The sequence below is a fragment of the Lolium rigidum genome, chromosome 5, assembly GCF_022539505.1.
Source record: "Lolium rigidum isolate FL_2022 chromosome 5, APGP_CSIRO_Lrig_0.1, whole genome shotgun sequence".
In the NCBI taxonomy this organism is placed as follows: Eukaryota; Viridiplantae; Streptophyta; class Magnoliopsida; order Poales; family Poaceae; genus Lolium; species Lolium rigidum.
Window position 1 is genome coordinate 226499799 of NC_061512.1, and position 13054 is coordinate 226512852.

Consider the following 13054-nt stretch of genomic DNA (forward strand, 5'->3'; position numbering starts at 1 on the left):
CTATACCATCTCAATGCAAGCAGCACTCTTATCTTTGATCTTGAATGTTCCAGCATTTGGATTGGATCTATATTTTTATTCTTTTTTCCAAGCTAGATCATCCACAGGACAAGGTGCAGATATGGATTTTCTCAAGCACAAGGGGACTTTTATTCTGTTGTATGATTATATATATGTATGGCTGATTGTTGGGTTGATAAATGATCCACGGGGCAAGGTGCGGACTTAGTTATTTACGAAGTTTTGCTCCCTCTGTTGTTCATTGTTTTGTTCAAACTCTCCCTGGCTCTAAAATGTAAATATTGCCCTCTCTTTTCATTATTTCCTTTTGTTCAGGCTTCTCTTATTATTTATATGAATATATGTAGGATTCATTCCATGGTTGTGTTTGATTCAAAAGGTTGAACCAGTCTACTTTATTTTATCCTCTATCTGCACAATATTTTTGTCTCTAACCAAGCATTTTTTTTTTCCTATCCTGAAGCATACTATTCGGAGATGGTTAAATTTTCTTCTAAGCAGCATTAGCGTTTCAGGCCAAAACACCTAGATTACACATTTTATATTGTTTCCTCATATTATTTATTTTCCATGTATAATTGTTCACCTAAGCATTTGCATTCATTAAGTATTTAAGTGGCATGTCATATAATCAGTGATAATGTATCCAACTTCCAAGTCTACACAAGTAACCAGGGATAATGGTTCCAAGTGTAAGAACTTTTTCAGAGGCAATGATCAATCTAATATTTCATTGTTCCTTCTAAGTACACAAGTATTTGATTGCGTACTCATGACCGTCATCTGGCCATTACATGTGAGCGTCCGCTTCATGCAGTACCTTGATAAATACTTAAGTTCTGCATCTTTGCGTCATGTTTCTATATATTGTATCATATAAGATGTAATTATACAGTTTCCTCTTATATTTGTAACAAATCAGGTTGATTATTTCATCAGCCAAGTCAAGTTGTGAGATCTTAAAACAAGTTCAAATCCAAATATTGCATTATGTCCTGCAGCAACGAGCGGGATTTCATCTAGTTAATACAAATTAAGATTCCTCCTATCATGCCCATAAATATTAAAGAAAATGCGGTCCAATTAATATCACTTACTGGGCCTAAAGATCGTAATGTTAAAAGCTGCCATACTAAGATTATATTTACTGGGCTGAAATGCGAAAACGGCCCAACTTCGATTCCTTTCTATCAGGCCCATAAATATTTGAGGAAATAAGGCCCAATTAATATCACGTTTACAGAGCGTAAAGATCGTAATGTTAAAAGGGGTCTTACTAAGATTACATTTACTAGGCCGAAAGATTGTAATGCTAAAAGAGAGCCTAATTTACATCCCTCCTATCATGTCCATAAATAAATATTTAGATCGTAACCAAATTTTCGGCTCAGCTTGCATGGTAAGCACAAATAATACAGCATCTCGATAGGCTTTTTGCAGCCAATTAGCCGTAAGACCCAATAGCTTAAAACAACCAACAGTAACCACGTCAGTTATTTTTGAAACCTAACAACGTCAGTTATTATTAATTATAATAACTGACGTGGTTAGGATTTAAAACGTCACCTATTAATTATTATTACAAATTTGATTATAGATTTGTAAGTCCTCAAGAAGAATTACAGGCTCATAATAAAATCTCAGACATTGTGGACCATCAGAATAACAGTACAACTAGCAAGACCAAGGAGAGGAAAATAACAGTTCAACCGTGCGACGTCAGGCATGACATTATCTAAGCCAAAATTTATATCTTTGATTTAGTATTATCTCGCCTAACTTGTTAATCATTGCCCTAGAAACTCTAGGCAAAATTGGAACATGAAAGACATGCTCACGTACGGTGCAACATTGGCCACGACTGTGGCGTTGGCAACAACAGTCGCGTTGGAGATGTCTCCCATGTTCGGGAAGAAGTCGTCGTTGACTTCGTGTTACCAATAGTCGCGCGCAAGCGCTCCGCAAAAACCTGATTTCCCCTCACTCGGACAGGTTTACGAGAGGTAGGGTTTAGGAGGCCTATTGTTCCGTCTATCGTTGCACGCCGAAGGACGAGATGAGGAAAACGAAGGTGATGGCGCAAGGTTCTGGAAAGAAGCAGTCGCATATATGTCTCGTACATGCTAGGATTTGCGTCCGAGTTTATATAGTGCAGTTTAGGAAGATTCGTGGGGTGTAGCCCACATCCAAGTCTGCACAACAACGATCTAGAAAATCTAGATTGAAACGACTGCATTAAAGCGTCCGTTAATGACTCATAATTTATCACACGGTTAATTTCCTAAATAGAGAAAATATAAGATCGGCTCGGTGAGATTCCCACAACCTGCGTCGTGACAGGGCGAGTGGGTGGAGGAGGAGGAGTACGTGTGCTCTCTCTCTTCTCACTCACTTATTAAGGACTAGAACACCCCCTTGTAAACCACTCCATATTTCTCCCAATCAGCCATATATGAATAGACCAAAGAGAATTTTAGCATTTGTATTGGGCTATGGGCTAAGGCCCAAGACCAAATTCCAACACCGATTGGGGGGAGGGCGCGTCATAGGATTGGTGGCATGGCCATTGTCAACGCACTTGTTCGATGCACTCCCTTGAGCGGCAGCCCCAGCCAAGTTGGAGCGATAATACGCATGATCGGCGCAGGCTTTGGTTGCGTCTGCCGATAGCACGACCTCCTCTATCGTCGGTTTGGCAAATATTATGCCGCACAACTCTGCTAGTCCACCGTCGAGCCGTGCAACATCAACTCATACACTTGGATGACCCTCGGTCCGCCTCGTAGGTTTTGTCCTCCGTCGGCAGATGGACGTTGTAATCGTAGGTGAACCTGTGGCATCGAAAGCATTGTCCTAATTACCCCCAAACATTGGTTTTTCTGCAAAACTGATCGTGGTTGTGGTTGTGTGCAAAACACGCCCCAATATGTGGTCTTATCTGCAAGAACCAACATGTGGTTAGATGGTTAGGATGATAGTGACACCCCCAGCTCAGCAGAGATCAAACCTGAGGTTTAACACTTGGTGTCTGAAATAAAGACGAAATATTTTTTTAGTGGGAGGCGATGTTCCCGTCAATAGCGAGACGTCAGTGATGATTTCGTCAATCTCACGATCTGCCGGATCTGAATAAGACCACCCAGCCGTATGTTTCGCAAAACAAAGTCTTACCTGCAATTTCTTCTCTTCTACCTCCTTCCTTCCCTTTCTCATCCAGCCGCCGCTCCACCGTATGGATCTGACGGCTGCCGAGACCGAACGTTAGAGCATCTCTAGCAGAGCTCGTAAACACGTGAACTGAAAACTATGAGTTTAGTTCACCGAACTCGTGTTTACGGGTCGGAAAAACCTTGTCAAAGAATAGAATCCGTAAAATAGGAACTGAAAAACTGAATATGAAATGTCGTGGGTAAATTAGGTGATGATCATATATATAGATGGATTTGATGCTCCAATTGAGCATCAAAAGTTACATAATTCGAGAAATTTAACCTAAATTACTTATACACCGGCGGGCGCTACTAAGTTGAACCAAAATGCGGCCTAAATAATGGCCTATGCGCACGGCGGTGCCGGTGGTGGCGGAGCGTCTCGGCGGCAGACGACGTCGCTAGCATGGAGGAGCTTCACTCCTCGTCGGCGTCAAGCTCGACTATCTCGAGCTTGACACGGCGGACGCGCTCCTCCCGGCGGTCCACCTCGTACTCACGTATCTGGCGGACGGCGTCCGCCTCCTCCCTACGGAAGCGAGCGCGGGCCTCCGCCTCGGAGATGGCCTCCGTCTGCGGGAGCACGACCTCCTCCTCGTCGGAGCCGTGGACGTAGTCGCCCGCCGAGAAGGTGGGTGACCACGCGAGGACGAGCTCGTCGTCGTCCGAGCTGTCGGCGATGGGGAGCCGCAGTGCGTGACTGGACCCGACGGACGAGGACCCCTCGCCGGCGTTGGCGTACCTCGCCAGCTTCCTTGGGGGCGTGAGCCCCCAGTTCGTCCACCGGCGGGTGCTGCACTTGTGCGCGCCCTCCAACCTGTTCCACGTCCACCGTTTCGCGTCGGTGCGGAAGACGGGGGGACGCGGCGGCGAGTCCCCGCCGCCCAATCCGGCGCCGCGGCCTGCAGAGCCGCCACGGGAGGCCATCGTGCCGGAAACAAGGGTGGAAGGGTGGCTGCGAGCTGCTCAATTGCTCGCCGAAATACGGGGGAGGTGACGGCGGAGGAAGTAGAAGCGGCGGAGCGGAGTAGGGTTTGGAAATCGAACTCTCCTCCGCGACCCCTTTTAATACGAGGCGACCGCGCAGTTTCTCGGGGCCCGAACTCGTTATACGGGCCAGGTCATGAGTTCAGACTACGTTTTAGCCCAGTTTCAACTCGAACCCGTATAACCATCGGAGTTTATCAGTTTCCGCCCAATTTACGGGACTATGCTAGATGCTCTTACCACAATAATAATAGGGTTCGATAGGAAAATTGATCTGGGTAGATTACGTAATCATGCACAGAAGACAGCCATCATAGAAACTGCTGCCAGAACGACCATAACGATAAGGGGAGGAAGGAAAACTCCATTTCCCGTTTTTGTTTACTGTGCTTCCTCCCTCTCGCCTCCACACTCGCGCTCCTTCCCTTGGATCTCCGAGATCGAATCCGCGATCCCCACAACCCCCGCCATGCGCTCCCGCCAGCTCCTCTCTCGCGCTTCCCTCTCAGCTCCGTGATCCCATCGGCCTTTCCACGCCCGCCGCCGCCGCCGTTGACGCCAATTGGCGGTGGCCGGCATGGATTCCGGCGCCAACACCGTGAGCTCCGTCGGCGCGTCGCCGCCGCCGGTATCCCCTCCGGGCCGTCCGGTCGCCAAAGGCCGCGGCCTCCGCCGCTGGCGCCGTATCCCCCGCGAGCACCACGACGACGAGGGCTCCCCCGCGGGCCCCGTCACCCCCGCCGCCGCCGCCACCACCACCTCCACCCCTAGGGCCGACGAGGACTTGGCGCAGCTCCACAAGCGCCGTCTCCCGGTCGGCGCCGACGCGCCCAAGGGGAAGCAAGACGCAAAGGCCGAGGAGGAGGAGGAGGAGGACAGCCCGGTCGCGTCGGTCGAGTCCAGCTTCTTGCCCCCGGACGCGCCCCCGTCGCCGCCTCCGGCTCCGGCGCCCACCAAGCTGGACCCGGATCTCGGGTTCCTGATCGCGTCCGCCGGCTTCTCCGTCGGCGCGGGCGGGGCCGACTCGGACAACAGCGACGACCGCGCCAGCAAGTCCTCCGCCGCGCTCCCGCGCCACGACTTCTCGCTCGCCGGCTTCGGCCGCGACCGCGACAGGGCGCGGTCCCGCGCCCCTGGCGCCGCCGCCCACGCCAAGAACCTCCGCACCGCACGCGCGCGCGGCGTCGGCGCGGCGCGCGCGGTCTCCGTGGCCTCCTCCACGGCGGACGCGGAGAACTCGCGCTCCAGCGTCGAGTCTGACCTCCGCAGCACTGGCGCTGCTCACGCGCGGAAATCCAGTGCTGGCGTCAGCAGCAACGGCGTCCACAAGTTTCTGTACACTGATGGCGAGCACAGCGACGAGGACGCTCCAAGTGAGCACTTGCGGTCTCCTGCAGGAGGCTTCTATAAGGAGAATGGGAGTGTTGTAGGGAGGATGGTAATGGGGAATGGTGATCTGTATGCCCATGATAATGGCTTTGAAGGGAGCATCGGCAAGGGTGAGAACGGAGGGATCCATTCAGGTCTTGATCCTTACACCGAGTCAATTTCGATGCTTCAGTCAGCACAAGAAGCACTTGAGAATGGTATTGCTGTAATCCCCTTTATTTTATTCTTGCAAAGAAATAATCCCCTTCGCTTTAGCTTGATGCATGAATGAATCAGTACCCAAGCTTGTTCTTTTAGATTGAGAAAGTGTTCTTTTTAGTAGTATTTGACATGGAAGTCTTCATTTCACATTGCCCCTTTATTATCTTAGACCTTAAATGGTGAAGTTCAGAATTTCTAGTCTACTACTAATTTTATTTGTTCAGTTATTCATTTCGAGATTTAACCATTCGGTTTCCTAAAAAGGCCTACTTTATTAGCTGGAAATAACTCAACACTTGGTGCATTATAGTGTTCTACAATAATGATGTTTTTACAAGTTTATCTCACAATAGCATCATGTTTCGTTCATATCAAGTGGTGTTAATTCAGTAATTTCCATGGCCATTACTACAGCAAAATTGGCCATTCTCCCAATATGTTGCTCTTGATTCTCTTTCCTGTCCAATATGCGAGATGTTGTGCAATACGCCAGTCTTATTCTCTTCTTGGTACACCACCAATCATAGGTTGGCCTCTTCTATGTGACGATTTCTTGTCCGATGTGCACACTCCTGCCAATAAACCACACGGTTCCTAGATGTGCACAAGGCACCTTTTGGCCGTTCCAAAAATTGAAGCCAATTTTGCATTTGCTCCCTATGTATTTCACTGAATATCACAGTCGAAACTAATATCCCGATTTTCCTCTTTGGCTTATGGAAGCCAAGCTATAGTGAGTTATGCATTTAACAAAATTGAGATCAAATAGAAGTTGATGATTTGGTAACCGATGTTCATCAACATGTCCCTTGTTCTCTGGGTACTCCCCCTGTCCCGGTTAATAGTGCCCTACACGCATACTTAGATTGTTAATTTGACTAATATAATACAAATTATACAACACAAATATTATATCATTAGAAAGTAGAACATCTGAACTTGTAGTAATGGATGAGGCACATGCATCCAAATTAAGTGCAGATATGATATCTTGGTAGGACACAGCGATCCTAGTTAGTGATGTGAGGGTGTCAGTATGGCATAATTACACATGAATGGTAGACGAAGAGGTAATGGACTAACAGGAATTTCTGACGTTGTAAAGACTATAGCAGAGACCGCGTCTCTGATTTTGAATGAGCATGCTCCCATGAGAAAAAGTCGCAAACATGGTGTAGAAGTTAGGGAACATTATGTGAGAACATCCTGCAAAATGGTCTTTGTTGACATTTTGTTCCATTTTATTTGTAAGGTTAGGCGTTAAAATTGATAGCAATGCTTGTTTAAAAATTAGGTAATACATGTATATTTGCTGTTTCACACATCACAAACTAGTATACACAGTTAACTGTTGACTTGGTGATCAATGCCTTAATTCAATGGTGTGGAAATTAATTACTGCAATTGTTGACTTGTCCGTTCGATAATAGATCTCTGTGCTGTGCTTTTATATCGTTGTATGTACTGTCGCATTCAGTTGTTAATAAGTTGCCCGCTTCATCTCATTTCAGAAGAAATTTATGTACTCTGCTGTCGGCAAGCTTTTTTCAAAGTATTAGCCATTGTAGCATAAAAAGCAAGAGCATTGCTTTGCCTGCATGTTCTGAGAAGTTTCCTTAGTCCATTTCCTGTTATAATTTATTGAGTGCTCTGTTGCCGTGTCATTGCAGCAGGACTAAAGTGTTCTGTTGAAAACATGACATCTGTTTTAGCTTCAGTCAAAGTGCTTTTCCAATAAATATTTTAATTTTTTCTGCAGAGATCCAAATGTTTGTGGAAATTGGAAAAGAAAATAGTGATAATTCCACAGCCAACTACGATGAAAATGAATGGAGCGGCTCACCTGATTGCGAAGAATTTTCGGAAGATCTAGGTGAAAAGCTGAAGCTTCTCGAGTCCAAACTGGAAGAAGCTTCCACTCTCATCGATGAGAAGAATTCAAGAATACTTGAACTTGATACACTCAACCAGACACAACCAAGGGAAGTGGCACTATACAGTAGCAAGCTGCTGTCTCTACAGTCTGAAGTTGATCAACTGCTCATGGAGAAAATGGAGGCAGAGATTCAGTGCTTTATCCTGACAAGAGCTTCAGAAGCTTGGCAACCCCAGACTGAGGATCACCATACTCTTTACGAAGCACAGAAGTCCCTCTCCGAGGATCACAAGCAGTTGGAAGTGAAGCTACGGCACACCGAGAACAGAGCGATGATGCTACACGAGATGACGGAGAAGCTACAGGCACAATGCAAAGACCTCTCGAATGCTTCGGAGGTCCTGAAGCTGCAGGCCGGAGCAAGTCGAGCTTCGCTTTTTTGTTCCATTCAGCTAGTACTGCTGTGCATCGCGGTTTGGACATTCATCATGCGGTTCTTGCCCACTCCTACTGAGTTTGTACCTACTTGAGGTTAGGATGTTCCTCCCTGCCGGCGATGAGCCTCTGTGTAGACATTCTTGAAAAGTTGTTTCCTGTAATCTATTATTAGGCGTTGATGGCCTTATAAATTTTCGGTTTGTAACATCAACTCAGATTTTGCTAGTCATACTCATACATATGTTACTTGTACTTAATTTCAAATCTGCTTGTTGCTCCTCTGTATACTGGAAATGTTAATGAATTACAAATATGCTTGTTGCTCCTCTGTATCCTGGAAACGTTGATGAATCCCAACATCTCAGTGTACCGGTGTTCATGCTGTCATCTTCCTTTGTGCTGCTACCCGGAGTTGTGGGCAAGCCATGAAGCACCACAATTTTTCTGGGTCACACATCTGAATATGTAACTGTTCTTTGGGCAAGCAAAACTGGCAAACGTGACTCTTTTTTGTTCTGTATCCTGGAAATGTAATGAATCCCAACATTCTCAGTGTACCAGTGGTAATGATATCATCTTGTTCTCTCCTGCTGTCTGGGTGTTCTGTGCAAGTCATGAAGTAGTGGAGTACAATTTTTCTGTGCCACACACACTGAAAATATAACAAATTTTTGGCACAAAAAAGGATAATGAATACACCATCAGACATTATTGAGTATTGACATGTAGAAATTAGAGAGATAAAATTCATGTGGCAATCAATATACACACGCGCTTGCACTACTTGTCGAGATTAATTCATCTCACATACATGATACATACATCATCAACGGTATAGAACTACTGAAAAGATGGCAGATTACAACAAGCTGCTCCGGGTTGAGGGGCAGGGAGAGATCAGCCGGAGAAGAAGGTGGGGTCGTATCCGTTGCTGGTGGTGGCGAGGATGTAGTAGGCGACGATGTGGCCGATGGAGCCCCATGCGAGGACGTCGACGATGTTGAAGCCGACTGGGTCGTTAGACTTGAGGATGCCGGCGAACTCCTTGGCGCGCACGTCGCCGGCCTCGAAGTGGGTCTTGCCGTTCTGCTCGGGGACCTGCTTCGCCACGTTCTCCCGCTGGAAGTTGAAGAAGACGAAGCGGCCCAGCCCGAGCGACAGCCCCGTGCTGAGGCTGATCACCACCGACGGCTCGAACGCCGCACGCGCAGCCACGGACCGCCTCGCCGTGGAGGCCGTCGACCGGAACGAGGCCGCGCGCCGCGGGGACGGCGCCAGGCGGAGCCCGGCCACGGAGGGCGGGGACAGCACGGCGGCGGTCGAGGTGGCCATGGGTGGTCCTTGTTTGTTGCCGGAGCTGCTGTGGCTGTGGGTGCTCGAGAACGACCAATGCCCGGCGAGTTCTTGATCGTGGTAGGCGCTACGTACGTGTTGTTTGGGTATATAGGAGATATGGTGGGGGCGCGGGAATGCGAGGTTAGTGGTGGAGGGAGGGGGAATTCCGTGGTGTGTCCATGGCGTGTGGCCATTGGAGGGTGCCGGATAAGGTATATCTGAGCCATACTTTTTTCTTCTCTTCTCTCAACAAGTCAGCAGCATTGTGTCGTGTCACTCCTCTGCCCCTCGAAAGTTACATGGATGGCCAGTAGGTCAAGAGTGAAGGAGGTGGCTGTGCATGCAGCATGTATTAAGTTATAAGTATAATGTGCTAAGAACCAATACATTGTGAAAGGCCTAACTCCGGAACCGTTTGATTTTCGTGTCGCAACCGTGTAAAAACATATGAGAATTAAGTTATCCACCATTAGATTTCCCTCAGGATTCATGCTGACCAGGAGTAGCACACATGGCTTGCAACATCCTGTTGCATGCACATGGGTTGCAAATGACAATTAGCAATCACATGGCTCTAGCCATCATGCCGTACCATGATATGCAGATCATGAATTAAATTACTTCGTGTAGCATCTCATATAATCTCATCAAATTCTTGATACCTATAGAACATCACGCACACTTGCTGCAAAAAAGAGCTAGACGGATCTAGATGATTTATTGAAAGTTGTACCTTAGTTGAGCAATTTTACTACACAACTTCTATAGAAATATCATCTAGTGTTGATCAATCTTTCTTATGCACCTTTATCATCACGTAATGAAGTGACCAATCAACTTTACAGTGTATTGTTGGTGAGACAACCATCATATTGAGGAGAAGCATAGAAGGACCGTGGAACGTGATACAATTTCAGCAAATCGTATTCATACAACGGGAGTTCGGCAAAGTGCATAATAGTTAACATAAAATTGCGGGCTATGAGAAATTGAAGACAATCCGTGCCAACTCGTTGGTATGTGGCCCATCGAGGGAGTAGAAGAACCTGATGTACATGATCTCTGAGTTGTTGTCACGAGAAGAGACGATGATGAAGCAGAGCTCTCGCGTGCAATGGCTTGCAAAAGGAGATCGAAATACTGCGTATTTTCATACTAAGGCGTGAGACCGAGCAGGGACAAACAAGATAGTATCACTTCGAAAAGATGATGGCACCTATGCATCATCTCAAGCTAAGTTGGAAGTGATGGCTAATCCTTTATATAACAATTTGTTTACTGCACAACAAAATACTACTCCTGAGCTAATTACAAATTTTGTTCCTTGGAAAGTCAATATGGAGATGAATGATTTGTTTAGTGCACCGTTCACAGACATGGAGATTGAAAAGGCTTTATTCAGGATGCACCTCAATAAATCCCCTAGCCCTAGCCCTAGCCCTGATGGCTTTACGCTAGGATTTTACATTAAACATTCGGATATTTTACATACTCATGTATGTTTGCTATCCGTACAAGAAGGGGGTGGATGGCTGAATCCGTTAATTGTTCTGTTTTGGTACATCTTTTTGCGAACAAGTTTTGTTTTCGTATTGATCCCAAAGGTGAAACAACATGACCTTACTCAGTATAGACCCATTGCCTTGTGCAATGTATTGTATAAGATTGAATCCAAGGTTATTCGTTGCGGCTACTACCTGTCTTGGAGGAAATAATTTCAGAGGAGCAATGCTCTTTTGTGCGTGAGCGCTTAGTTACAAATATTGTCCTAACAACATATGAGAGTATATATTATTTGAAAAGGAAGAAATGAAAGAGTTGTGGGTGTGCCATTAAATTGGATATGGCAAAGGTCTACGATAGATTCGAGTGGGTCTATTTGCGAGCGATTATGGAGAAGCTGCGATTCTTGGAGCAATGAATAGATTTGGTGATGAAATGTGTCTCCACCATATCTCTATCTGTCAGAGTGAATGGCAAGTTTTCAGAGTTTTTCATGCCATCAAGGGGATTTCCCGGGGTGATCCTTTGTCCCTTTACCTGTTCTCACTCTGCTCGAAAGGTCTAAGTTGCTTAATCAAATATTCAGAGCCACACTATCTTTCACGTGGCATTAGAGTAGTCGTGGATGCACTCTGGTCGTCACACTTACTATTTGTGAACGACTGTCTTGTCTTGGTGCAGGCTTCAACTAGTGGTGCATCGAGATTGCATAATATTGTGGAACAATATCGAGAGGGTTCAGGAAAGCTAGTTAACCGACACAAATCTGCGGTGTTTTCCAGTTCAAACTGTACGGATGATATGAATGGTGAGGTGCACACACTCTCGGGTGTTGACGTTGAGGCCCGAAAAATACTTGGGTTTACCAACTGCATTGGTTCGGTCGACGGATGAGCAATTTGAACACATTATTGCTAGACCCAAGAAATTGGTTAGTAGTTATGTTGCAAAGAAGACGAGCGGGGCAGCGAGGGAAGTGTTGGTGAAAGCAATTTTTCAAGCCATACCGATGTACTCTATGCGTTGCTTTCACTTTCCAAAAAGATGTGTAAGACAATTACAAACAATATTGCTAGGTTTTGGTGGGGAGGTGAAGAAGTGAAGAGGAAAATCCACTAGAAAACATGGTCTAACGTTGTAGTACCGAAATCCATCGGTGATATGGGTTTTCGGGACTTCCTCTTTAATCAAGCTATGTTAGCTAAACAAGGCAGGAGGTTAATGACCAGAACTGACTCGTTTGGGCACGCGAAATAATCATCATTGGGAGTTGCAAATTCCCCAATATTTTTAGCTGCCATAGTACCAATTTTTAATGGGTTTTAGAATATCAATAAACATGAAATAAACAAAGAAGATAATGCAAAATGGTTTTGGGTTTTCGTTTAAGAACACTAAGAAAACAATAAACTAAAATAGTAATTAAACTAGCAAAAGAAATCTCTAATGACCTCACACCATGGGTAACAATTGTTTCCCCGACAACGGCGCCGGAAAAAGGGTTGATACCTTCGATCATGATTACCAGAATGTACTATTAAAGCTTTAACGGTTTTTAAAAATGTCCTACCGATAATGATAGGTGCCAGATTTTCTTCTAGCATATATACTATTACTAGATCAAAGAGTGTAGGATAGCCTCTAATATTGACAACTATGTTTTCTTTGATTCTCACGGCTTACATATAAGTTGAATCAACAATGTTTAGCTTAAGTTCATTACTCATAAATGAACCAAGATTAATCCTATCAAATGGTGTTTTAGGAATTGTAGAAACACTAGCATCTAAATCACATAGTACAACAATTTTATTAGTTCCTATGCTTATTTCAATAGTTGGTTCGAATATATCATCCATAGATAGCTTTTTATATTTATTTTTGAGCTCACGTACATTCTCAGCAACTTGATTAATAAAAAATGGTATGCTGCATCATTACCTCCTTCAATACCGGGGTTTTTCACAGTAATCATCTAATCATCTTCACGAGGTCTTCCACGGTGGTGTAGTCATGTGAGTGAGTAACCATAGTCCAACTCTTCAACGTCATCTCCATTCGCACTGCTTCTTACCATGTTTAGATCAGCACTAGG

The 13054-nt window shown here is 45.6% G+C and overlaps 2 protein-coding genes across 2 annotated transcripts; one reads left to right on the top strand and one right to left on the bottom strand.

Annotated features, from left to right (window-relative positions):
- Nucleotides 1–4553: 4553 nt before the first annotated feature.
- LOC124653233 (WPP domain-interacting protein 1-like) lies at nucleotides 4554–8449 on the top strand. The gene is made up of 2 exons (XM_047192299.1): nucleotides 4554–5803; nucleotides 7567–8449. Exons 1-2 carry the CDS (start codon nucleotides 4795–4797, stop codon nucleotides 8211–8213), a joined length of 1656 nt encoding a protein of 551 aa, XP_047048255.1. The 5' UTR covers nucleotides 4554–4794; the 3' UTR covers nucleotides 8214–8449.
- Nucleotides 8450–8845: 396 nt separating this feature from the next.
- LOC124651833 (photosystem I reaction center subunit V, chloroplastic) lies at nucleotides 8846–9536 on the bottom strand. The gene has a single exon (XM_047190864.1). It carries the CDS (start codon nucleotides 9451–9453, stop codon nucleotides 9019–9021), a length of 435 nt encoding a protein of 144 aa, XP_047046820.1. The 5' UTR covers nucleotides 9454–9536; the 3' UTR covers nucleotides 8846–9018.
- Between the last annotated feature and the right edge of the window lie 3518 nt (nucleotides 9537–13054).